At 39.4% G+C, this 23,594-nt stretch overlaps 1 protein-coding gene across 2 annotated transcripts in view; it reads right to left on the reverse strand.

Moving 5' to 3' along the window:
• The window catches only part of LOC108426251 (phospholipase B1, membrane-associated-like), a 52,400-nt gene extending 28,814 nt beyond the window's left edge, over positions 1-23,586 (reverse strand). For both annotated transcript variants that reach the window (XM_037537717.1, XM_037537716.1), the window contains exons 1-22: positions 23,488-23,586; positions 21,351-21,412; positions 19,269-19,320; positions 18,799-18,862; positions 17,274-17,308; positions 14,829-14,904; positions 13,987-14,035; positions 13,823-13,900; positions 10,731-10,784; positions 10,541-10,611; positions 9,879-9,954; positions 7,914-8,018; positions 6,951-7,022; positions 6,477-6,545; positions 4,731-4,802; positions 3,968-4,028; positions 3,456-3,514; positions 2,029-2,102; positions 1,871-1,914; positions 626-734; positions 492-543; positions 1-41 (exon numbers count right to left, since the gene is read on the reverse strand). The exon at positions 1-41 is cut by the window's left edge and continues 40 nt beyond it. In XM_037537717.1, the coding sequence (XP_037393614.1) occupies positions 1-41; positions 492-543; positions 626-734; positions 1,871-1,914; positions 2,029-2,102; positions 3,456-3,514; positions 3,968-4,028; positions 4,731-4,802; positions 6,477-6,545; positions 6,951-7,022; positions 7,914-8,018; positions 9,879-9,954; positions 10,541-10,611; positions 10,731-10,784; positions 13,823-13,900; positions 13,987-14,035; positions 14,829-14,904; positions 17,274-17,308; positions 18,799-18,862; positions 19,269-19,320; positions 21,351-21,412; positions 23,488-23,530 (1,418 nt within the window). In that variant the 5' untranslated portion in view covers positions 23,531-23,586. The remainder of the gene's footprint in view (positions 42-491; positions 544-625; positions 735-1,870; positions 1,915-2,028; positions 2,103-3,455; positions 3,515-3,967; positions 4,029-4,730; positions 4,803-6,476; positions 6,546-6,950; positions 7,023-7,913; positions 8,019-9,878; positions 9,955-10,540; positions 10,612-10,730; positions 10,785-13,822; positions 13,901-13,986; positions 14,036-14,828; positions 14,905-17,273; positions 17,309-18,798; positions 18,863-19,268; positions 19,321-21,350; positions 21,413-23,487) is intronic.
• Between the last annotated feature and the right edge of the window lie 8 nt (positions 23,587-23,594).

The following is a 23,594-nucleotide window of genomic DNA, read 5'->3' on the forward strand; positions in this document are numbered from 1 at the left end:
AACAGCGTGATCACCTTCCAGTCAGAGTGGAAATCGATGCGCTGTACACACAAAAACAACACAACAATAAAAAACTGGGTAACAGAACTTTAACAAACTATTACTATTACAAGCCATCTGCGTTTAAAGGGGAATTCCACCCCAAATTTCTGCAAAATTCAAAGTTATTCAAAGTAGATTCATGTGTAGTGGTTCATTGTAGAGAAACACTCCATTCATTTATTCACATATATTTTATATATTTGTATTTACGGGTGTAATGTTGATAATGGTAAAATAGCGGTCAATCTGAAAAAAAAAGTTTTCTTTGAAGAATATTTAACTTTCTCTGAGGGAATTTTTAGAGGTGGATGTCTGGTTCCTATCACCGCCACTGTGAACAATTCTGACTCTGTATAAATGATATGAAACATTTAATTATGCAGAAATTTGGAAAAATTGGTAAAATTCCTCTTTGAGGTGGATTGAGGAAGAGAGTCAGTTTTTCTTACAGAATCATTCTTCATCCTGCTCACCAAGGCCTGAGCTTGCCTCAGCATGTCACTAACAACAAGAAACAGTCCACCTTCACTTTTCATTTCACATTGAAATAACATCATAGAAAGGAATCAGCAAAGACACTCACACGCTGGTGGCTCCAGCTACAGCCTGGTTGAGGAAAGCCTGGGATGTTCCCTCTTTACCTTTATCCACAGAGAAGCCAGTCAATGCGGGGTTAAATTCTCGCAGGATATCTAGACGTCATCACAGAGGAGAAACAGTGAAGAGTTTACAAAATCAGTTACTGGGAACGTAGGTGTTTCTAATAAAGTGGCCAGTAAGTGTAAGCACAAGGTGTTTCTAATAAAGTGGCCAGTGAGTGTAAGTGTGAAATGTTTCTAATAAAGTGGCCAGTAAGTGTAAGCACAAGGTGTTTCTAATAAAGTGGCCAGTTAGTGGAACTACATGGTGCTTCTAATAAAGTGGCCAGTTAGTGTAAGTACAAGGTGTTTCTAATAAAGTGGCCAGTAAGTGTAAGTCCAAGGTGTTTCTAATAAAGTGGCCAGTTAGTGTAAGTCCAAGGTGTTTCTAATAAAGTGGCCAGTAAGTGTAAGCACAAGGTGTTTCTAATAAAATGGCCAGTTAGTGGAACTACATGGTGCTTCTAATAAAGTGGCCAGTTAGTGTAAGTCCAAGGTGTTTCTAATAAAGTGGCCAGTAAGTGTAAGCACAAGGTGTTTCTAATAAAATGGCCAGTTAGTGGAACTACATGGTGCTTCTAATAAAGTGGCCAGTTAGTGTAAGTACAAGGTGTTTCTAATAAAGTGGCCAGTAAGTGTAAGTCCAAGGTGTTTCTAATAAAGTGGCCAGTTAGTGTAAGTCCAAGGTGTTTCTAATAAAGTGGCCAGTAAGTGTAAGCACAAGGTGTTTCTAATAAAATGGCCAGTTAGTGGAACTACATGGTGCTTCTAATAAAGTGGCCAGTTAGTGTAAGTACAAGGTGTTTCTAATAAAGTGGCCAGTAAGTGTAAGTACAAGGTGTTTCTAATAAAGTGGCCAGTAAGTGTAAGTACAAGGTGTTTCTAATAAAGTGGCCAGTAAGTGTAAGTACAAGGTGTTTCTAATAAAGTGGCCAGTTAGTGGAATTACATGGTGTTTCTAATGAAGTGGCCAGTGAGTAATAAAGCACAAGACACCAACCACGTCTTTGCTGATGCACTATGGGTAAGGTAATGGGGGTAGATGTGTAAATGTGATGTTTTCCTGATTTTTTTTTATTTGAAATGGACTTTTATGGATATGCTGATAATTTATAAATATATTGTGTGATTCAGCTTAATGACCTTTCTCTATGACTAAAGTTAGAGTCAGAGTAAGAGGGATGACCCACTGGGCAGTGTGGTGACTGTAGAGAGGTTCTGGTCTCCTCCGACACTGTAAACACACAAGAGAAAAGAACGGCAGAGGGCGTTAAAGGCAGAGAGCTGTGACTGTACGACTGCAGGGCATCACATAAATAACTAGACACTGTTATGCTCTTTCACTCACCTCCAGGACAGGCCCCGGTACTGTGTTATAACGTCCAGCAGGTTGTAAGGTGATGACCCAACACCATTCCCTGTCTGCACACACAGGATTAGGATATACACAATATTTCTAAAAATTATTCACTCGCCCATCCACATCCAGGTGTTTCAATCACTTCCATGGCCACAGGTGTATAAAGCCGAGCCCCTAGGCCTGCAGACTGCTTCTACAGACATTAGTGAAAGAATGGGTCGCTCTCAGGAGCTCAGAGAATTCCAGCGTGGTACCGTGATCGGACGCCACCTGTGCAGCAAGTCCAGTCGTGAAATTTCCTCACTACTAAATATTCCACAGTCCACTGTCAGTGGGATTATAACAAAGTGGAAGTGATTGGAAAGACAGCAACTCAGCCACGAAGTGGTCGGCCACGTAAAATGACAGAGCGGGGTCAGCGGATGCTGAGGGGCATAGTGCGCAGAGGTCGCCGACTTTCTGCAGAGCCAATCACTACAGACCTCCAAGCTTCAAGATCAGCTCAAGAACAGCGTAGAGAGCTTCATGGAATGGGTTTCCATGGCCGAGCAGCTGCATCCAAGCCTTACATCACCAAGCGCAATGCAAAGCGTGGAATGCAGTGGAGTAAAGCGCCGCCACTGGACTCTAGAGCAGTGGAGACGAGTTCTCTGGAGTGACCAATCACACTTCTCCATCTGACAATCCGATGGACGAGTCTGGGTTTGACAGTTGCCAGGAGAACGGCAATATGGGATTATGGTTTGGGGTTGTTTTTCAGGAGTTGGGCTCGGCCCCTTAGTTCCAGTGAAAGGAACTCTTAAAGCTTCAGTACTAAGAGACTTTGAACTCCCAACTCCCAGATTTTGTGTTCCCAACTTTGTGGGAACAGTTTGGGGACGGCCGCTTCCTGTTCCACCATGACTGCGCACCAGCGCACAAAGCAGGTCCATAAAGACACGGATGAGCCAGTTTGGTGTGGAAGAACTCGACTGGCCTGCACAGAGTCCTGATCTCAACCCCATAGAACACCTTTGGGATGAATTAGAGCGGAGACTGTGAGCCAGGCCTTCTTGTCCAACATCAGTGTCTGACCTCACAAATCTGCTTCTGGAAAGAATTCCCATAAACACTCCTAACCCTTGTGGAAAGCCTTCCCAGAGGAGTTGAAGCAGTTACAGCTACAAAGGGTCTCACTCCAGTTCATTGTGTGTGAAGGCAGACGAGCGAATACATTTGGCGCACACTGCCTGTCAGAAACCTTGCAGAAACGACTCAACACCTTAACATGTGATTCTAAACTTTTGGATATTAGGGTTATTGACATATTGGTCATGCTAATGGATCTACTAGATTCATGTCCTGTTACCCATGTGAGCAGTGTTAGCCACATTTGTTTAGCTTTTAATATAAATGTGTAAAGCTGCTGTACTGACCGTTAGAGAATCCCCGAGAGCTGCCACCACTTGGATATCAGCAGGTCTCAGAGCGTGGACTGCAGGAACCAGAGAAAACTACCATTAACATGGTTAATGCTCTAATTTGGACAAAAGTACAGACAAAATTCAGGCCTCAATCTGGCTGCTGCTACTGTTTTTGCACAGTTTAGTCTATGTTTATCGATAACGGGGAGTCATACGTTGTCAGAAATCAAGTCTATTAGAGATACCGAACTCCACAGGCTATGAGACGAGTGGGTGATGATTGAGGTGTGCAGTTAGCACTTGTTAGTGACTTCAGCCTCTGTGCTCAGCTCCAGTACAACACTAAAGATCTTTAGATACCAAACCTGTCTCAGCAGAACAACCCTATTTTAAATACAGGGGGGAATGTACGCATTATCAAACTTGTGGATGATATGATTGGACAGTGTAGAACTGTGACCGTGATAGAGACTATGAGGTAGAAATGCAGATGTAAATGCAGATGTGAATGCAGCTGTTTGTACCTGATGTTGGTGGAGTGTTGGAGGGATTCAAGTTTTTACAAGGCAGTTCAGTCCCCGTAACCTACAAACAAATAACATCTATAAAAACCAATTTAACTAACATTTAATTCAATTTTAACAGCATACAGGATCAGTCACCTGCAGCAGAGCTCATAATCATTAGGATTTCTAAAATAGAGACGTGTTCATCAACATTCTGCAAGGTGGGAAAGTGTTGCTGCAGTGAAATGATGGCTGCAGTAAGAATAAAAGTATCTTTCCAAACAATAAGCTGGGTAGAAGTAGAAAAAGTGAAAAGGTGCAGCTGAAAGAACTGCTTAAGTGCTGAGCAGCTCGAAGAACTGCAGTGGAACTTCTAAGTCCATCCAGCATCTACCAGCACAGAAAGGCTTCTCATTTGATTTCTCCTTTGATTTCTCCATTCCACCTTAAATAGTGCTGAGGTGCCAGAATGTAAAGGTTGCGCCATTTAAGGTGGAATTTAAATAAGTAGCTGTTTAGCAACTGGAAAATCAATTTATGGGCTGAAGTTTGTACGGCTCTGTTTTTCTGTGATCAACAGTGAAGCAGAACAGGAGCTGAACCAACATAACAGAATAAAATTAAACCCGTAAAAAGGGATTAAAGACTAGGTCTAAATGTCTAATGACATCAAATGAAATTGATGAGTCTCTGCAAAGGCAGCATGTGAAGAAAGAGGCGCTGTGTTACTTTTTTTACTCATCCTTTGATGTATTATTCAGTGAAGTGCGGGGTGATTTACATAAAGAGTTGCTCTAGATTCTGGCCAGCTTTCAGCCGGAGAATTCCTCTCTGTTCTGATGAACGGGAGATCCTGTGGAGGAAAAACAAATATCTAAATACAGATCAGCTCTACACTGTGTTGAGACACCAGTCTCTTCTCACCCAGTTTAATCTGTCAAAACAGATTTTTTAAGTTGTCATATGTCATAACTCACTCATCATTTCACTAACAGGGCAGGTTTTCTACTCCATTATGGATTCTTAGGATGGCTTTACACAGTGCAACTTGCATGCAACTTTGGTTGCTTGAAACCTGCATAAAACAAAATTGCATTTGAGTTGCATAATGTAATGCAACTCACTTGAAACTCGAGATAGAACAAGTTTCATGAAACAGCAAATTCAGGTGCTGAGAGCATGTGAGGTGATCTTGTTGAACAACATTTTATTTTAAATGCATTTTAAAGCATTGCTTTTGTTAGTTTATCGGCCCTCCCAGCTGGGTAGTGGTTCATTCAGTTTCCCGAGACGTGACAACAAGCAGAAGCCCGACTGCTTTGGTAACCAGCCAGCTAACACTGTTTAAGCAACTCCTTGTGCAGCATTTATTCTTTTAGCCTGCTGACATCTTGTTCTATACAGCGAGATCATTCGTTTTGTCCTCCCTCAATGCTTCTTACTTATACACAGAGCTCAGATTAATTTAGGACGCAAAATATGGAATTTATTATATATACACTTTTTAAAAAGATGGTCCTTCAAGAATTTTAAGTAAAGAAAACAGACACTCAAAGAACCATTTCTATGTTTAAAAAAAATTGGGCCTTTTCTACACACACACACACACACACACACACACACACACACACACACATATATATGTATATATATACTACATAGCAAGAATGATATAGTGTATCTAAAAATACAAGCTGCTAATTTGATTATCCAGTAGAGTAAGTCAATGTGTTGTATGCAACTAGTTGCATGAACATTTCACAGTGTAAAGTCAGCCTTACAGAATGATGAAGCTGGTCATCAGGTCAGAAGGATCAAAGTTACATATAGTGCTGTTTTATAAATATTGGCACAGTAGTTAAAAATCAGGAGGGTTGCTGTGTGGTGGAGGTGGTGGGAGGGGAAGGTGAAACATATTACTGGTTAATATTATTTTGCTGCACCCACTGGTGCAGAATGACTTCATCAAAAAATCAGAAGGCATTTTTTGGGGTGGAGCAAAGGTCATCACATTTTGACGGAAGATTACAGGATGAAAGGACATTTTGAACTTTTAAATGATATGATGAATCATGCTCATGACGTATATGACCAGCTCCGTGAATTTACAAGGGAAAAAATGGTCTAGTTTGATTTTTGGTGGACTGTATTTCTCAGTCTGGAGGGCTTTGTAACCAGTAGGATTACTTTAAAAGCTTTAATTTCCAAACTGCGCTGGACTCTGGATTTTTTAGATTTTGTAGCATTATAAAGTATTTCTACTATGAAGTATTTCTCAATAAGTATTTAGCTTGATAAATCAGTGGCAGAACAGCGCTGGCTTGAATCCACAGAGGTGGCATATGTGTATTTGGTATTAGCAGCTACTTAGAACTTCTCATTTATAAGAAAGCCTCATTTATAGTTGTCAGGGTCAGCGCACTTTGTCTAGCTTTCCATAAAATGCAATAGATTGAGAAGATCAAGTGCAGATCCAGCAGAGGCATGAATACACTGTGTACCATAGAACTGTATAAACGTGGCCCACCTCACTCGGGCACTGGATTTTCAACATTTCACCGTTTCCCGCTGCTTTTTGTTCATTGGATGGCTGGAGCTGCAAAATACACAAAAATAGTGTGAATGTTTGCATACACTGCTCAAAAGAGGTTTAGGGACCGTGCAATACGCTTTTAATACATGATCGTATTTTCATTCTCTTTTCGCAACAACTTGGCATATCAAAGGGAGTCCACTAGATTTTTGAGGATTTCTAGGAAATACAGAAAAGAACTAAAAGGAACCAGACGTTCCCATCACCACCACTGTAAAGGAATCTGAGCCATTTCGCACAAAACTTTTTAGATCTTCCTATTTGCCTTAAAGCCAAAGGCCATTCTTCAACACTCAAAAGGTGTTTGAAACTCTTTTCAAGGTCAAGGTGTCCCCAAACTTTTGCCAAGCAGAGTGAGAGTCAGTGTAACTTGAACATGTCTGTGTACAGTGTAATTGTCTGGTTTACCAGGTTCTCCCACAGCTGAAGAACAATTTTATACGTCTCTGACTCCAGTTTCTCATCAGGAGCTCCACCATCCTTCACAAAGACACAGAGGTCACATGATTTATTCACTTCTAAGATAACTTAATATTACTTATAGATCCAATTGTTCACATTTCCTTGGTCTTATGACTACTAACAATAATCATTCATTTATACATGATCATTTTCCATCCCATCCATGTTACTGTGCCTTTAAGGCTGATATATGATAATGAGCTGTGTTCTGACTGGCTGCCCTGTGTTTTGCCTCATTCGGAAAAGCAGTCTGGGCTGAACAGTTCCTTATAACCAGTGATCGTGTGCATGGCTAAATTGCAGTCTAAACCACTGGATATATATAAATGTGTTGTGACATCACAAAAACACTGAAATACAAACAGGCTGGTTTTGCAGTTCAGTTTACATATGTGGACTGTGTGGACTGAGGAGTAGATGTTGCGTTTTTAAAACACATTTTGTTTGTGTTTACATTTGAAATTTTAACATTGTTTACATACTACATCAAATTTGGTATTTCATGACATGGGCCCTTTAAGTTTATTTAAGATTAAGACTAATTACGTTTTTCGTTAAAGGGCCCGGATCTTTCGTTTTTCTTGTGTTTAATATTTCCCTCTGAGCTCAACGTTTGCACACTACTTTATTGTTTAGAAAAAAACAAGCTGTTTCTGATTCTGTGCCTTTAAGGCTGATACACGTAAACAAGCTCTGCTCTGATTGGCTGCCCCGGGTGCTGTTTTTTGTGACATCATAAAAACAATTAAAACAGACCATTTTTACAGCTTAGTTTACATATATAGACTAAATGGACTTTAACAGTGTTCACACACTACATTGAATACTTTTATTTTTAAAAAAAAGTAAGGAAGTTTTTTACGATATGAGCCCTTTAAGATTAAAAACAAACCGTCTCGTTGTGCTTACCCAGCTGAGGAGGAGGTCTGACAGAGGAACTCTCTGAAGCTGGACAGTGAAGTCATCTCTGTTGCTGTACCACTTTTTCTCCACCAGGTGCTGCTCTAAAGACTCCTGAGAACAGCAATAAGTAATAACTAGCTCTGTTCACTCAGGTCCATGTATTCATGTACAGTGGTGCACAGTAACTGAGTAAATGTAATTGGTTTCTGTACTTTAGTATTTTTATTGTGTATCTGTACTGAAGTTTTTCTATTCTGGGCGACTTTTCCTTTCACTCCACTACATTTCAGAGTCTAATATCAACTTTTTCCTCCTACATTTTGAGAAATCTGTCGTTCCTTTTGGTTTCTGTGTGTATAAAAACATAACATGTCAAAACGAAAGAAGCGCAAAGCCAGAGCACCAATCAGGGCCCAGCGGTCACTTTGTTTAGAGCTGGTTTTGACCTGTTGGTCATACCGACCCAGTGCAGCACGCGGTTCAACGTCAGCGCAGCAGCGTAAAACTTTGGGAGAGTCTGTTCAACATAAATGATGAACTAACCTAACTTTGTGTAAATAGAGCACAATATAGAAATATGTCCACATATGCAGTCGAGACTGACGCGTTTCTTGTTTTATCAATTCATACAAACATTTTATAGTAAATTACAACCCCAATTCCAGTGAAGTTGGGACATTAGGTAAAACATAAATAAAAACAGAATACAATGATTTGCAAATCCTTTTCAACCTATATTCAATTGAATACACTACAAAGACGAGATATTTAATGTTCAAACAGATAAACTTTATTGTTTTTTGCAAATATTCACTCATTTTGAATTTGATGCCTGCAACACGTTCCAAAGAAGTTGGGACAGGGGCGACAAAAGACTGGGAAAGTTGAGGAATGCTCAAAAAACACCTGTTTGGAACATTCCACAGGTGAACAGGTTAATTGGAAACAGGTGAGTGTCATGATTGGGTATAAAGGGAGCGTCCCTGAAAGGCTCACAAGCCAGGACGGGGCGAGGTTCACCACTTTGTGAACTGCCACTCGGTTCTCCCTGATGGAAACTGTTTACCTTCAGTGTTTTGTGCTTCTGATCATTTTAATAGACGTCAGCGTCACTAATTAATGACGTTCTATTAAAAGACTGGTTTACCAAGAGAGACGCTGGAGGACTTTCACCTGAAATGAGTTCATGAAGCCAGTCTGGTTATAAAAATGATAACAGGACATCAGAGCCAGAATTACTCTTTTAGTACTTTTACTTTATACTTAAGTACATTTGAAGGGAAATACTTTAGTACTTTTACTCAAGTGGAGGTCTAAAGGGAGGAACTTCTACTTCTACTGGAGTAATATTTTACCTTGGGGGTCTCGACTTTAACTCAGGTACATGATTTGTGTACTTCGCCCACCTCTGCTCATGTACTTAATCACTTACATTTAGCTGCTAATTCTGTTTGTCTGGTTTAATTTTTTTGTGTTGTTTAGGTTCAGGCTGGCGACCTGTTCCCTGTCTTCTGCCCAATGATGCTAAAATGGTTCTCTCTATGCTGACATGGATCTTCAGACTGCTATTGATATGATGTCCAGCTTGTAACAACTGCAAAACCCTTTTGAATGCTTTATAGAACCTATAGAACCGTTTCACTACGCAGAGAACTATTTTACCAAGGAATGGTTCTACATAGAATTCATGGTTCTAAACAGAAGCATTGCCTTTACTAAAGAACCCCTGAAGAATCATCTTTGTTAAGATTGTACAAAATCAGCTAAATACGTTTAAAACAAAACCATTTAGACAGACAGCCTATAAACATCAGCTAAACGACATAAAGGAGTCATGAGGAAATAAAACACTGGACAGAAGACGGGACAGAAGCGTTGTTGCTTATCTGCTGTAGCTGTTACTGTAAACAGGCCTGCGCTGCCTGACTGTATTTCATGTTTTTAATAAATATTTTTTAAGTGCGGTCTCACCAGCAGCACATGAGAATAAATCGCTGTGGTCAGCCGAAGCTCCACAGTGGACTGTACTGCTGGGCAAAGGCATGTCCTGTCAACACACACACATCCAGTCACTCATAGCCCTTATTATATTGAGGGAAATCAAAGTGAATGTAACTCAAAAATTCTTCTGCGCCGAGTCAGAATTGTTCACAGTGGTGGTGATAGGAACCAGACGGCTGCCTCTAAACCCTCCCTCGCAGATAGTTATTACATGAAATGGTTATGAATACACTGCTTGATATCTGAGACACTGTTTTAGGATAGTTTTGTGAAAGTTTTAGCCTAAGATTATTCATGGCAGAGGGATACTTGCAGGGTGCTGTGAGGCAAAATAGTCCCCAAAGAAAACAGAGAAATTTCACCATCATCAACATTCCATATAAAATCTCTGACGACAGATTTTTGGATGGTAAATAAAATGTCTATTTGTGTTGTAGTCAAGGTGACCCCCGGTTCCCCGGTACCACCACTGTAAAGAAATCTGAACCATTTCACACCAAAACCACTCTGACTGACTCAGCTTACATTTCAAAAAGACAGAATTATGCTAAAACTTTGAGAAATAGGTGGAAGTTTACCTTTAAAAATGTGACCTGGCAATACAATAAATTTGTATTCAGTGTCATAATCACCTTCCCAGTTGGAGACGTCCAGTGTTAGACTGGGCATCCAGGAGCACTACACTGATAATGACCTTCTCCAGCTGCAAACACACACAGCACACTCATGTAAATTCACAAAACACATCTGTAGTGTGTGTGTGTGTGTGTGTGTGTGTGTGTGTGTGTGTGTGTGTGTGTGATGTTTTGTGTGGATTCACACCTTAGAGTGCAGCACCTGTAGAGCTGCGTCCACCTGCCTCACCAAAGCACCGACCTGGAAACATACAGACACTTTTAGACCAATAAACTGTAAAGAACTGAAACATTTCAAATAAAATGTGCCATAACTTTGGCACAGGCCATGTTTTATGCTGTATTTTTCCCCCAGTGTGCACTAATTATGCATTAGAACTTAGAGACGTTTGTTCCCTGTACACTGTTAGAAATAAAGGCACCATGCAGGTACATGATTCGTTCATCAAGGTACAATGTAAGTGTTCCCTGAGAGGTGCATCAGTGGTTTTAAGGATCAATTGTGAACCTTAAATAAGTTTTTTTTCCCAGTGGAAAAGCAGAAATTTATATAGTTTAATAAACTAATGTTTTAAAACAGAACAGTAGAGTAAAGTCCTGGAGGCGAGGCGGGGTGTGTGGAGTCAGTACAGCTTAGAAGAGAATGTGTTAAAGGAGAACTCCTTTTCAAAATTTCTACATAATTCAGTGTGTGAGACGTCAATAGTCATTCAAAGTGGTTTGGTATGAAATGGTTCAGACATCTTTACAGTGGTGGTGATGGGAACCAGGAGTCGCCATGACTACAGCACAGATACAGACACTTTATTTATTTATTTATTTATCCCACAAATGGGGAAATTCCACCTCCACATTTAACCCATCCATGAAGTGAAACACCACATACACACTAGTGAACACACACACACAAGGGGGCAGTGAGCACACTTGCCCGGAGCGGTGGGCAGCCCTATCCACGGCACCCAGGGAGCAGTTGGGGGTTAGGTGTCTTGCTCAAGGACACCTCAGTCATGGACTGTCAGCCCTGGGGATCGAACCAGCAACCTTCTGGTCACAGGGCCAGATCCCTAACCTCCAGCCCACGACTGTCTGTTCTGGACTTACCATCCAGAACCACCAGAGAACCTACACAAGTTTTTTATGGAATGTTGATGAAGGTAAAATAGTAAAAAATAATAAAAAATAAGTTTTCTTTTGGGACTGTTCTCCTCACAGCACCCTGTATATGTCCCTCCGCCACGAATGGACTTCTTCTCAGAACTGTCATAAAGACATTAAACTCCAGACATTCGGTTCCTATGACCAGCATTGTGAACAATTCTGAGTTGGTAAATTTCACACCAAATGATCTTGTTTGCATATTAACCACTGAATTATGCAGGAATGTATTTGTAAATTTTAAACCCCTGGTTTCTGTCAGTATTCCCCTATAACCCAAAGTTTTATTACACACTTCTATAAGCTAAGACAAGCTCCGTTTGCATTGACGTCCCTGTAGTTATTGAGTAATAAGCCTTAGCATGTAATAAGCCTGAGATTTTAGAGGGTTAACCTGTTTTAAGATAGAAAATAAACAAGACGTGGAATTTGACTGGGGCACTGAAACATTTGCATACAACTGCATCTCTGTTTATTTATTTATTTATTTTTCATTTCTATTTGAAACATTTCAGGATAAAAGGACAGATGAACATGATTCACAATTACTTGCAATAAAATCCTGTTACATTAACATACATTAAATGCTTGGGTTAGTTTTTATTATTCCTCCTACACAGTGACCTTTGTCATGTATTATATCGCTGCTTTCGGAAGAAAACCGCATTTTTTTCATTTTCCAGTTTTTGACAAATTGTGAAAATGCATGTTGCCCTTTACATTATATGTACGTTTTATGACGAATTGACCAAAAAAACAGTCTAAAACTACTTGGGAAACATCTGGTTCCATGGACTTATATTAAAAGTAAAGTATGCTTTTTCCTTGTCCTGTGAAGTTACCATTTTGGAGATACTGGGTTTTGTTACGACAGCAGCAATATGTAGTTTACACACAAATTGAGAGTGAGAATAATCTTCATACTACAGGGTTTTAGTTCGGGACTCTTGAAAAGGATGGTTCTTCAAGGGTTCTTTTGTAGACAGGCTCTACACAGAGCCTTAAACTCTCAAAGAACCATTTTCATGCTAAAAAGCTTCTCTGCATGGTGAAATGGCTCTTCAGGCGGATGGAGAATGTGTTCTATATGGTTCTATATAAAACTGTTGTGAAAAGGGTTCTTAATAGCAAATAGGTCATTTACCAGAATATATCACTTCATTGATGATTACAAATAACAGTAATTATCAGACTCGCTCTAATAATTGGATCAGCTGCCAGGTACCAAGAGTTTTTACAGAACTGGGAAAATCTGCTTTTAGTTACAGCACCAGCTGGAATTCACTACAGGAAACACTAAACCTCAGGTCACTGGTGTCACTCAGTCATTTTAAACTTTTAATATCAAACCACCTACAGACAGCCTGGACCTGTTTTACTTAATTATATTTATTCGTAACTTTTATTTTTGTATTAGTTCTCCTTAGTTTTTTTATCTCTTTTTATTTATTTATTTATTTCCTCTCATTTTATTTTAAGTTTTTATGATTACTTTTTTTTTTTTTTGTGATATTGTATTATTACTTTACTAATTTCTTATCTATTTTGATCTTAATTTCTTACCATTTAAAATCTCAAGTTCTATTTTTATCTACTTTTATCTTTTATTCACTGTTATTTTAAATTTTCTTTTAATTTAAAATGATTAAATGTAGTTACTATTTTCTTTGTCATGTCAATCCCTGTTTTTGTAAATGCTCGGCTACATTGGAAATGAGGGTTGCCCTCAATGTACTTCCGAGTCAAAATAAAGGTTGATTGATTGATTGATTGATTGAAAAGGTGTTATAATGTCAAGCTTGAAACAATAGAAGAACCCTTTATGGTGCTATATAGAGCCAAATACAATACCATCAAGCTGAAGAACGGTTTCACCATGCAAATATAGAGATTCTATAGAGAAACACCTTCTTTACTCAAGAGCCCTTGAAGAAGCATCGTTTTTCTGAGCTGGGCATGTGTGGTTAAGTTTGCTGTAGAAAATAATAACAATAAAAATGATGATTCACTGTCCAGGTTTTATCCAGGGTAATCGTTTGTACGCGTAATGCAGCAGATAGATATGAGGTTGTAAAATAATGAAATATTAATTTAATTGTTGTTTGTGATTTTAACGCTGACCTGCTCATTGCATAAACATTGCCTGTCCAGTGGCACAAACAGAACCAGCAGCTTCCACTCGCTCTCAGCGTGGGTGACCTAATTATACACACAGACAAACATCATAAAGTGCGTTAGACAGTGAAAGCTGAGCTTTTAAAGAGCAGCTGAGAAAACAGACTCACCTGCCGACGGTTCAGGAGGACAACTGTCTCTTCGGCTTCGGACAGCAGACTGCAGGCAAGATAAGAAGTAATAAAATGCAAACAGATTTTCTCAGGCACTTTATTAGACACTCTGACCTCATAAAGATTCGATTTAATTATGATTCTTTATTAAATGATTTAGTGCATCACAAAACATGTTTCACCACGATTTATTTTCATTAACTTTGATGCTTAGGGTATGATTCATATCAGTTTTCATCAACGTTCAGAATCATGAAACACAATGAACACAAATAAAATAAAAGGTGTTACAAATAAAGTGTCTGGTTAGTGGAAGTGTAGGGTTGGCGTTTCTAATAAAGTGGCCAGTAAGTGGAAGTACAATGTAGGTGTTTCTAATAAAGTGGCCAGTGAGTGTAAGTACAAGGTAAGTGTTTCTAATAAAGTGGCCAGTAAGTGGAAGCACAAGGTAGGTGTTTCTAATAAAGTGGCCAGTAAGTGGAAGCACAAGGTAGGTGTTTCTAATAAAGTGGCCAGTAAGTGGAAGCACAAGGTAGGTGTTTCTAATAAAGTGGCCAATGAATGGAAGCACAAGGTAGGTGTTTCTAATAAAGTGGCCAGTAAGTGGAAGTACAATGTAGGTGTTTCTGATAAAGTGGCCAGTGAGTGGAAACACAATGTAGGTGTTTCTGATAAAGTGGCCAGTGAGTGGAAGCACAAGGTGGGTGTTTCTTATAAAGTGGCCAGTTAGTTGAACTACAAATTGGGTGTTTCTAGTAATGTAGCCAATTAGTGGAAGTAGAAGAGTAAACGGGCAGTGCCTATAGTTACTGTGGTTTGACAGTGACAATATCACTCACCTGGACCATTCGGGGTCAGATTTTGCTTCGTTAGGTAACAGGCTGATCAACGTAGGACTGAAGAAGGACATCAATTCTGATTTAAAAATGACAAAAAGTGAGTCAGTCATGTTTATTGCACACACACATAGACGCTTATTGATGAAAGGTGTTTGTAAGTGAACACAGATCAGAGCAAATGAAAACATTCTTTCAGAAATGTTGTATGACATCAACACGCCGTGATTTGATCGCTACTGATGCAGCACCCACCCAGTGATCATTATTTATATATCATTTTCAAATGACATGCCCCAAATTGATCCATATATGCAATACACAATACAATTAACATAAAACACCCTAAATGATAGAAATATGAGTTCATATGAGGAAACAATTCAGGAGGACAGTTATTATTGCTATGAATTTTATTTGATTTGATCATAATTGTTTACTGACGACCAAGAAGATGGTTAATTGACACAAAACTAATTTGTTATTGATAATATTGATAATGATTTCACTGCAAATCAGCCTTTCCCCTGATTTGATCATAAATAGATGCAATAAATGCACTGAAGTTCTGAAAAATAATGAAACTGTTGGTAGAGGTCAGGCATGTGATTATTACCCTTCTTTTAACCCCTGCTATCTATTCCTACTTTCTTTGTAGCTTATCTCTCTTTTGTGAAAGTGTATGAAGGTTCGATAATCGAAGGCCCTGATAACCTCACACTCATAAAGATATTAAACAGTAGTGGCACCAACTGTTATCAGCCTCCATTAGACTAATACTGCTGCTTACCATGTAAAGCAGCTCATCCACACAACATTAATACAGTATTCATGTTCAGATTAAGTATTATGAAAGCTGTTAAGACTGGAGTTTATGCTTGATGCAGTATAAAACATGTAATTTGCTCTTTTAGCCGTTTGTTTAAGTTGGAGATTTTTCAGTTCAACTTTGTAAGTAGACTAATACAGGGTTGTACGGTATAACGAAACACTGTAAAAGCATGCCAGAAGTGGGATTAGAACCCACCCCTCCAGGCGAGACTGCCCAGCCATCCTGACCACCTTGCTTGGTCATCTTGACTGAAACAGTGAAAGCTTTCTTGGCTCAGACAGAGCAGACAGAAGTTAACGTGGCAAGTGAGTGGAAGTACAAGGTGGGTGTTTCTAATAAAGTGGCCAGCAAGTGGGATTAGAACCCACCCCTCCAGAGGAGACTGCTCAGCCATCCTGACCACCTTGCTTAGTCATCTTGACTGAAACAGTGAAAGCTTTCTTGGCTCAGACAGAGCAGACAGAAGTTTCTCCTGAAGTACAATCACCCCTAAAAATTCAGATTTCCACAATATTCCTACAATTTCAGGGACACAGCTTATGCTCAGTTCTGCATTAACAGCTTATTCTGAGCAGATAAGCTTCACCGACAGTGTCATTTAATCCAAGACTGTGTTTAAAGGTGCAGTGTGTAAAATTTAGGGGGATCTATTAGCAAAAATGGAATATAGTAAACAAACCCATGCGTTCATTAGTGTATAATCACCTGGGGAGCCATGCAGTGTTTCTACAGTAGCCCAGAACAGACCAACCAAACACTGAATGTAGAGGAGCTTTTATGTTTCTATGCTGAAGCAGCAGCTTGAATTCAGCTCCGGTTGGAAAACATAGAAAGAAGAAGAAACGGGACTGGCTGCTGGTGCTGGATGACCATTTTGTGTTGTGAGTAGCCTGACAGCTCAAGTTTTGACGAAAGGAGGATCATAATCATCATTTAGCACAAGAAAAAGTGAGAGAGGTGGAATCCTCACTGTCAAAGAGGCGAAAGCATGAAGAAGCAGAAAGAAATCGGGACAGGTGACAGCAGAAAACCTGATAGCCACTCTAAAGTCTACTACATGCTTGGAAAGGGAGGGGTGAGGGGGGTATTCAGTTGGGTGCAATATGCAACCTCAGCACTAAATAAGTGACTTTTTTTATATACCACTACTTCTTACACATCGCATCTTTAACCTCTTAAACTCCAGCTTTAGTATTCAGTTAGTCAGTAATGTCTGCATTATTTAGTATGTATTTTGAATTATTCAGTGAAATCTATGAACTTTTGCGTAAATTCCCTTCATTATTCTTTAATTCTAAGAATTATTCAGGAAATACAATGAATTATTCAGCATCTTACTATAAATTAGTAAGTAATTTATGACTTTTTCAGTAACTACTAAACATTTTTCAGTGTTGTGTTCAATACTATGATTTATTGAGTATCTACTATGAATTATTTTGTATCTACTATTAGAGAGAAAAACATACTTCATGTAAACTACTGTAATGAGTGTCTGTAATTCTTCACAGATTAAGGAGTTCATGCTGCACACACACACACACACACACACACACCAATGATTGATTACAACTGAGGAGTCTTGATATCGGTGTGAGTAAAGGTCAGTATCTCACCATGTAGCTGCTTCATGATCACAGATTCTACAGTCCTGCAAAAATATTACAAATATTACTGAACATTTGATCAGAACAGCCTGCATTGCTGCATTTTTACCATCGTATTATTAACAGCTTATTATTCAGTAACTACAGGGATTTCAGAGCAAATTGATTGAGCCATTCAGGTTATAGAAGTGTATAATAAAACGTCTACTAAACCGGAAAACTACATCTTCTTTACTGTATTGACATAAAGAGTTGGATGTAGAATATAAACACTGTTCAAACTGTAAAATGTACTGTTCATTCCTGCTCCACACAGTTTATACATGGAAACTACACTGCAGAAACAGCCAGTCGTGAAAATAATCTCCACCTATTCAGCCTACAGCAGTTTAACCCTGCCCACTTACCCTGATGTTATAAAGAGTGTTTCACCCTGGCCTGTTCTTTGAATAAGGCATAATACTGGGGATCCCCATAACACTGGCCCTGTGACCAGAATGTTGCTGGTTCAATCCCCAGAGCTGACAGTCCATGACTGAGGTGTCCTTGAGCAAGACACCTAACCCTCAACTGCTCCCTTGGCGCCGTGGATAGGGCTGCCCGCCGCTCCGGGCAAGTGTGCTCACTGCCCCCTAGTGTGTGGGCATCACTTCACAGATGGGTTAAATGCGGAGGTGGAATTTCCCCGTTTGTGGGATTAAAAAAGTATCACTAAACTTAACTAAACTTAATACAGGACAGCCAATCAGAACAGAACATATTTACATATGCCCATCTTTTTAAAAAACATTCTGTTTAATTCAAAAGGATAAAGGATAAAGCAGATGTAAGGGATAAAGAGAGGTTGGAAAAAAGTCATGTAAAAATAACCACACAAATATTATAAGAGGACGTCAAGAGGAAAAAAGTACAAGAAACATGTTTAACATGGGATTTTTAAACTTCATCACAGTCCAAAACAGACAAATACGGCTGCTGACCCAGTAAAGCAGCTCATCCACACAGTATAAACACAATTTTCACATTCAGAATTAAGTATTGTGGCTATTACAACTAGAGTCTGTACCTGATACAATATTAAATGTACAAATTGCTCTTTTAGCCTACATACAACAATGTAAGCTTTCTTGACACCCGGGCAGAGCAGACATGCGTTTTTGTTCTGAAGCGCAACCTTAAAACTCAGAATTCCATAATATTCTACAATTTTAGGAAAGCAACCTAAGTCTACTTCTGAATTCACAGCTTGAGCAGAGCATCTTCATTGATTGTGTCATGTAATCCAAGACAACACTTAAACTCGAGCCTTAGCTCAGTTATCAATCTTTTCACTTATTATTTAGGAACTTCCACACATTATTTAGTACACATTATGAATTAACAACAATGAATTGGTCTGTAAATTATATGAATTATTCATGAACTACTATGAATTGTTCAACATCTACTAGGTCAGAACAGGCCAAAAGAGATCCTTAAGATTGTGAGAGTGTGTGTGTGTGTGTGTGTGTGTGTGTGTGTGTGTGTGTGTTACCCAGGTGTGTGTGGGAGTCCTATAGCCGAGAGTACAGTGATGTCTGTAGGTCTCACAGAATGAACTGCAGAAAAACAGAAAGAGCAGAGCGTTAGAAAAGAGTTAGATTTAGAAAAAACAGTGTCCATCATAAGATTCAGACTTCTCTTTTTACCCACTTTCTCCTTCCACACTTGCCTCATCTTCACATCCCCCAAACCCCCAGACTTAGCCGGGGGTCATAACACTGGCAGACATGACAACAATAACTAAAGAAGGCTGGACTTTCTCAGAGTTATGTAAATGGTCTACTGGGGGCTGTGACACTTATAATAGAGCAAAGTGTGTTGGATAGAAAGTGCATCTGTGGTTTTACTGTGTATGTGATTAGAATTGATCTGATCCAGGTTAAAGCCTTACTACACTCCAAGGCCAAACTGTTACCACAGCACTCTGTATCAGCGCACAGCTCTAGATTACAGCAGACTTACCTGAAAGAGCGGCAGGAGAGCCAGCAGAAGAGTGAGGACAAGGCCAGAGGAACTAACACACACACACACACACACACACACACACGCACACATGCAGAAAGAGATTAAACATGCGTGTGAATAAACACACATATATAATGCATTCTTACAGGACTGTGTAAACCTAACAGCTATTAAGCACAAGTCATTTATTTATCAGAGGCAGGAAGAAAGCAGAAAACAGAAAATTACACAGAAGCCTAAACAACTAAATATGTTTCAGTGTTTAATGTGTCACCCATTGCCTTTATTACAGCTTCCATTCTTTTCAGTTTCTCAAAGAACTCTGCAGACTGAAGTCTGGACTCTGGGGAAGTCAGTCCATTGATCAAAGAACATCAGCAGCTCCTTTGTTTGATTTTTCTATTCCCTTCTGTGGATATTTTATCTTAATTTTTGTTTAATCTTTAATCTTTTTCTTATTTGTGGGATTTATTCTTTATTCTTTATGACCCAGCTGAGGTATGAATGCTGAAGTATCTGTATGTTTACTGCAGTCTAACAAATGCATGCTACAGCATTCTTTAAGGTCCAGAATAGATTACCAGCAAATGGTTAGCTACCATGCCTCTAAAGGAGTGAGGTATTATCAGCACAGTGGTTTACATAGAACCCAGGCACCTAGGGTCACGGAAACAGGTGTGCCAGCTCCCACTGTGATGGTATATTTGCATGCATTATAGAGTACTAGACAGATGGAGAATGCAGATGGACAGAGCCCTGTTTCAATAAAGACCAAAGAGTTGCAGACCAGGCCATAACAGACTGGGCCATTACAGATCAGGCCATTACAGACTGGGCCAATACAGACTGGGCCATTACAGATCAGGCCATTACAGAGTGGGCCATTACAGATTGGGCCATTACAGACTGGGCCATTACAGATCAGGCCATTACAAACCAGGCCAATACAGAGTAGGCCATTATAGATAGGGTCATTACAGACCGGGCCATTACAGATCAGGCCATTACAGACAGGGCCATTACAGACTGGGTCATTACAGACTGGGCCATTACAAACCAGACCATTACAGAGTGGGTCATTATAGACAGGGCCATTACAGATCAGGCCATTAGAGAGTGGGCCATTACAGACAGGGTCATTACAGACTGGGGCATTACAGACCGGGCCATAACAGACTGGGGTATTACAGATCAGGCCATTACAGACTGGCCCATTACAGACTTGGTCATTACAGATCAGGCCATTACAGAGTGGGCCATTACAGACTGGGCCATTACAGATCAGGCCATTACAAACCAGGCCATTACAGAGTGGGCCATTATAGACAGGGCCATTACAGACTGGGCCATTATAGATCAGGCCATTACAGACCGGGCCATAACAGATCAGGCTATTACAGACTGGGCCATAACAGATCAGGCCATTACAGACTGGGCCATAACAGATCAGGCCATTACAGAGTGGGCCATTACAGACTGGGTCATTACAGACTGGTCCATTACAGACCGGGCCATAACAGACCGGGCCATTACAGAATGGGTTATTATGGACTGGGCCATTATAGACCAGGCCTTTACAGACCAAGTCATTACAGACTGGACAATTACAGACTGGGCCATTACAAATTGTGCAATCACAGACTGGGTCAATACAGACCAGGCCCGTTTCCCAGACCCATTTTTCAGATAGCGTTGGGTTGTCTTCTCAAAGTGGAAGGATGGATAGAAACACTTGTGGATGTTTTTAGATCTGAAGCAGCATCATTTTCTCCTCTCTCTCAAGATGATGTTATCTGACAGGGATAGTTTTCCAGGTAGCCGTTAGGAGTTTCTCTGGAGCTTTTTGTCATTTTCTGTGAGCCTCAGATTTGGAAATTCTCATTTTCCTTTGCCGTTCTCCTTTTTTATGCAAGTAAATTATCTCACATCTGGTCTCTGACATCTACACAGATCTGATAATAATAATAAATAAAATAAAAATACTCAAAAAAGAATGGTTCCTTTATGGCATTGCTCTATAGAACCCTTCTGGGAAGCTTTAACAGTTAACTATCTCACAAGTACAAGTCTCCTCCTCACCTCCACATCATGGTGCTCATGGCGTCTCTGAGGAAAAGAACTTCCGATCACCAACACGGAGGCTGAACACAACAAAACAAAACAAGCTTTTATAAGCATTGCTTATTTAACAGCATCACATATACACAGCATAACATTAGAAACACCCATCTTGTACTTCCACTCACTGGCCAGTAGTGTGTGCTGCTTTGAGTGTATCAGACACAGCAGTGCTGCAGGAGTTTTTACACGTCAGCATCACTGCTGGGTTGAGAGTGGTCCACTACCCAAATATATCTGTACAAGAGCAGCTCTGTGGTCAGAAACTGACTGCTGGTAAAAAGGTAGACGATAGACAACGCAAACTGTACATCTGCTACAGTCTTGAACTGAACACCAGTGAGGTGAAGCTATAAGAGAGGGGTTTCTGACCGTGAGCTTATACACATATTATTATCATTTGTCTTTGGCTGAGATGTTTTATATTATATATTACATTAAAAGTTGGGAAAGTCATAAAGAGGCTATAGAGAGATTAATTATCATACAGAAATGTCAGATGCTGGTAAACAATACTGTCGTTGTTGCTCTGATGACTTGCTATTTTGAGACAGTAAAGTAAGCACTTATCTACAGGACAATCCTAAAAGATAAGATATGTTTTACTGTTTTGAGATATTAATCCTTTCCCATCAGATAAGGAATTGGAGAGGTTGAGACAGAAAAAGAATTCCAATGATATTTCAAAGTTTCTGTTCAAGTCATTCAGAGAGGTTTGGTGTGAAAAACTCTGTTCTAGAGAAACTTACAAAGCCAGAATTGTTCACATGGGTGGCGTAATTACATTAAATGTTCACGAATTCACTGCCTGATGTCTAAGACACTGTTTTAGGAAGATGATTTTGGCCTAATTTTCTAACACATACAGGACAATATTGTCCTGAAAGACATTTTCAATATTCCATATAAAACTCAGGAGATGTGTAGGTTCACTGGTGTTTTTACATAGTAAATAAAATGGCTATATTTGTGTTGTAGTCATGGCGACTCCTGGTTCCCATCACAACCACTGTAAAGACATCTGAGTCCCTACAATCAACCTTTTCTTTCTAAACCCCACTGAATGACTCTGTTCTTATCTCCAACACTGGATTATGCAGAAATCTGAAACACAGGCACTCAATTGTGATCACACAGCATGTATTATCTCCATGGAAAAGCACTGGTCAGTAAGATGGGACACTCTGGAACATCCAGAGGTCATCATGCTCAGTTCCAGGCATGGGGCAAGAGGGTTACAAAGCCTTCCAGTATTGGGCTGCGGAGCAGTGGGACTTTATATGTATCAGTGCAAGCATCATTTCATAAAACAAGCATAATTATCTTCTAATATAATACAATACGTTTTCTATATGAATCTACTTAAAACGTTATCAAATGTCTACAAATTAGTAAAGTACAGCACTGTGTGAACGTCTTAGGCACCCAAGACACATTTTGAAAATGTATTTATTTGTGTAATTGTGTATTTGAGTTTAATATTAAATATTAAATGTTAATATTTGAATAAACAAAATGTATAGAATATTAATAATGATTCTCTCTCTCTCTCTCTCTCTCTCTCTCTCTCTCTATATATATATATATATATATATATATATATATATATATATATATATATATAGCCTCTCCTCAAGGAAGCCCAGTATTATATGTAGTTAAAAAGCAGCTCCTGGTTTGACCAATCAGTGCTCAGTAAATTGAGCTCATGATGTAATTGATTATATTAACGAGTCTCTGTGGCGGCTGTGAAGGTGTCCAGGAAAAATATGGACCCAAGAAATTCTTGTTACTCTTTCTGTTTATTTGAATTATGAATGTGACTTTATTCTTATGTATATTGTGATAAACTCACTGCTGAGGTCAACTGTTTAAAAAGATGCCTAAAACTTTCACACAGTACTATAATCTTCTCATCTCATAGTAAGAATCTACTTTATGTCTTGAAACATGCAAGATTAGTCTATAATGAGAAATATCAAATATGTCGATTGCATTTCAGATGATTTCCCTCACCAAGTCGTCATTTTCTGCAGGGATAGCTTTGTACAATGTTTTTCATGTATTTTAATGATTGTGAGAGAAATTAAAGACAAACCTGAGAGTAAAGAGAGCACAGCTGTCCAGCGAGCGTCCATCATCCTGTGACTGACCACACAGAGATCCCAGTGTCGATAGGTGTGATAGACAGGTGAACGGGTGAAT

Source organism: Pygocentrus nattereri, chromosome 4 (assembly GCF_015220715.1).
Source record: "Pygocentrus nattereri isolate fPygNat1 chromosome 4, fPygNat1.pri, whole genome shotgun sequence".
Taxonomy (NCBI): domain Eukaryota; kingdom Metazoa; phylum Chordata; class Actinopteri; order Characiformes; family Serrasalmidae; genus Pygocentrus; species Pygocentrus nattereri.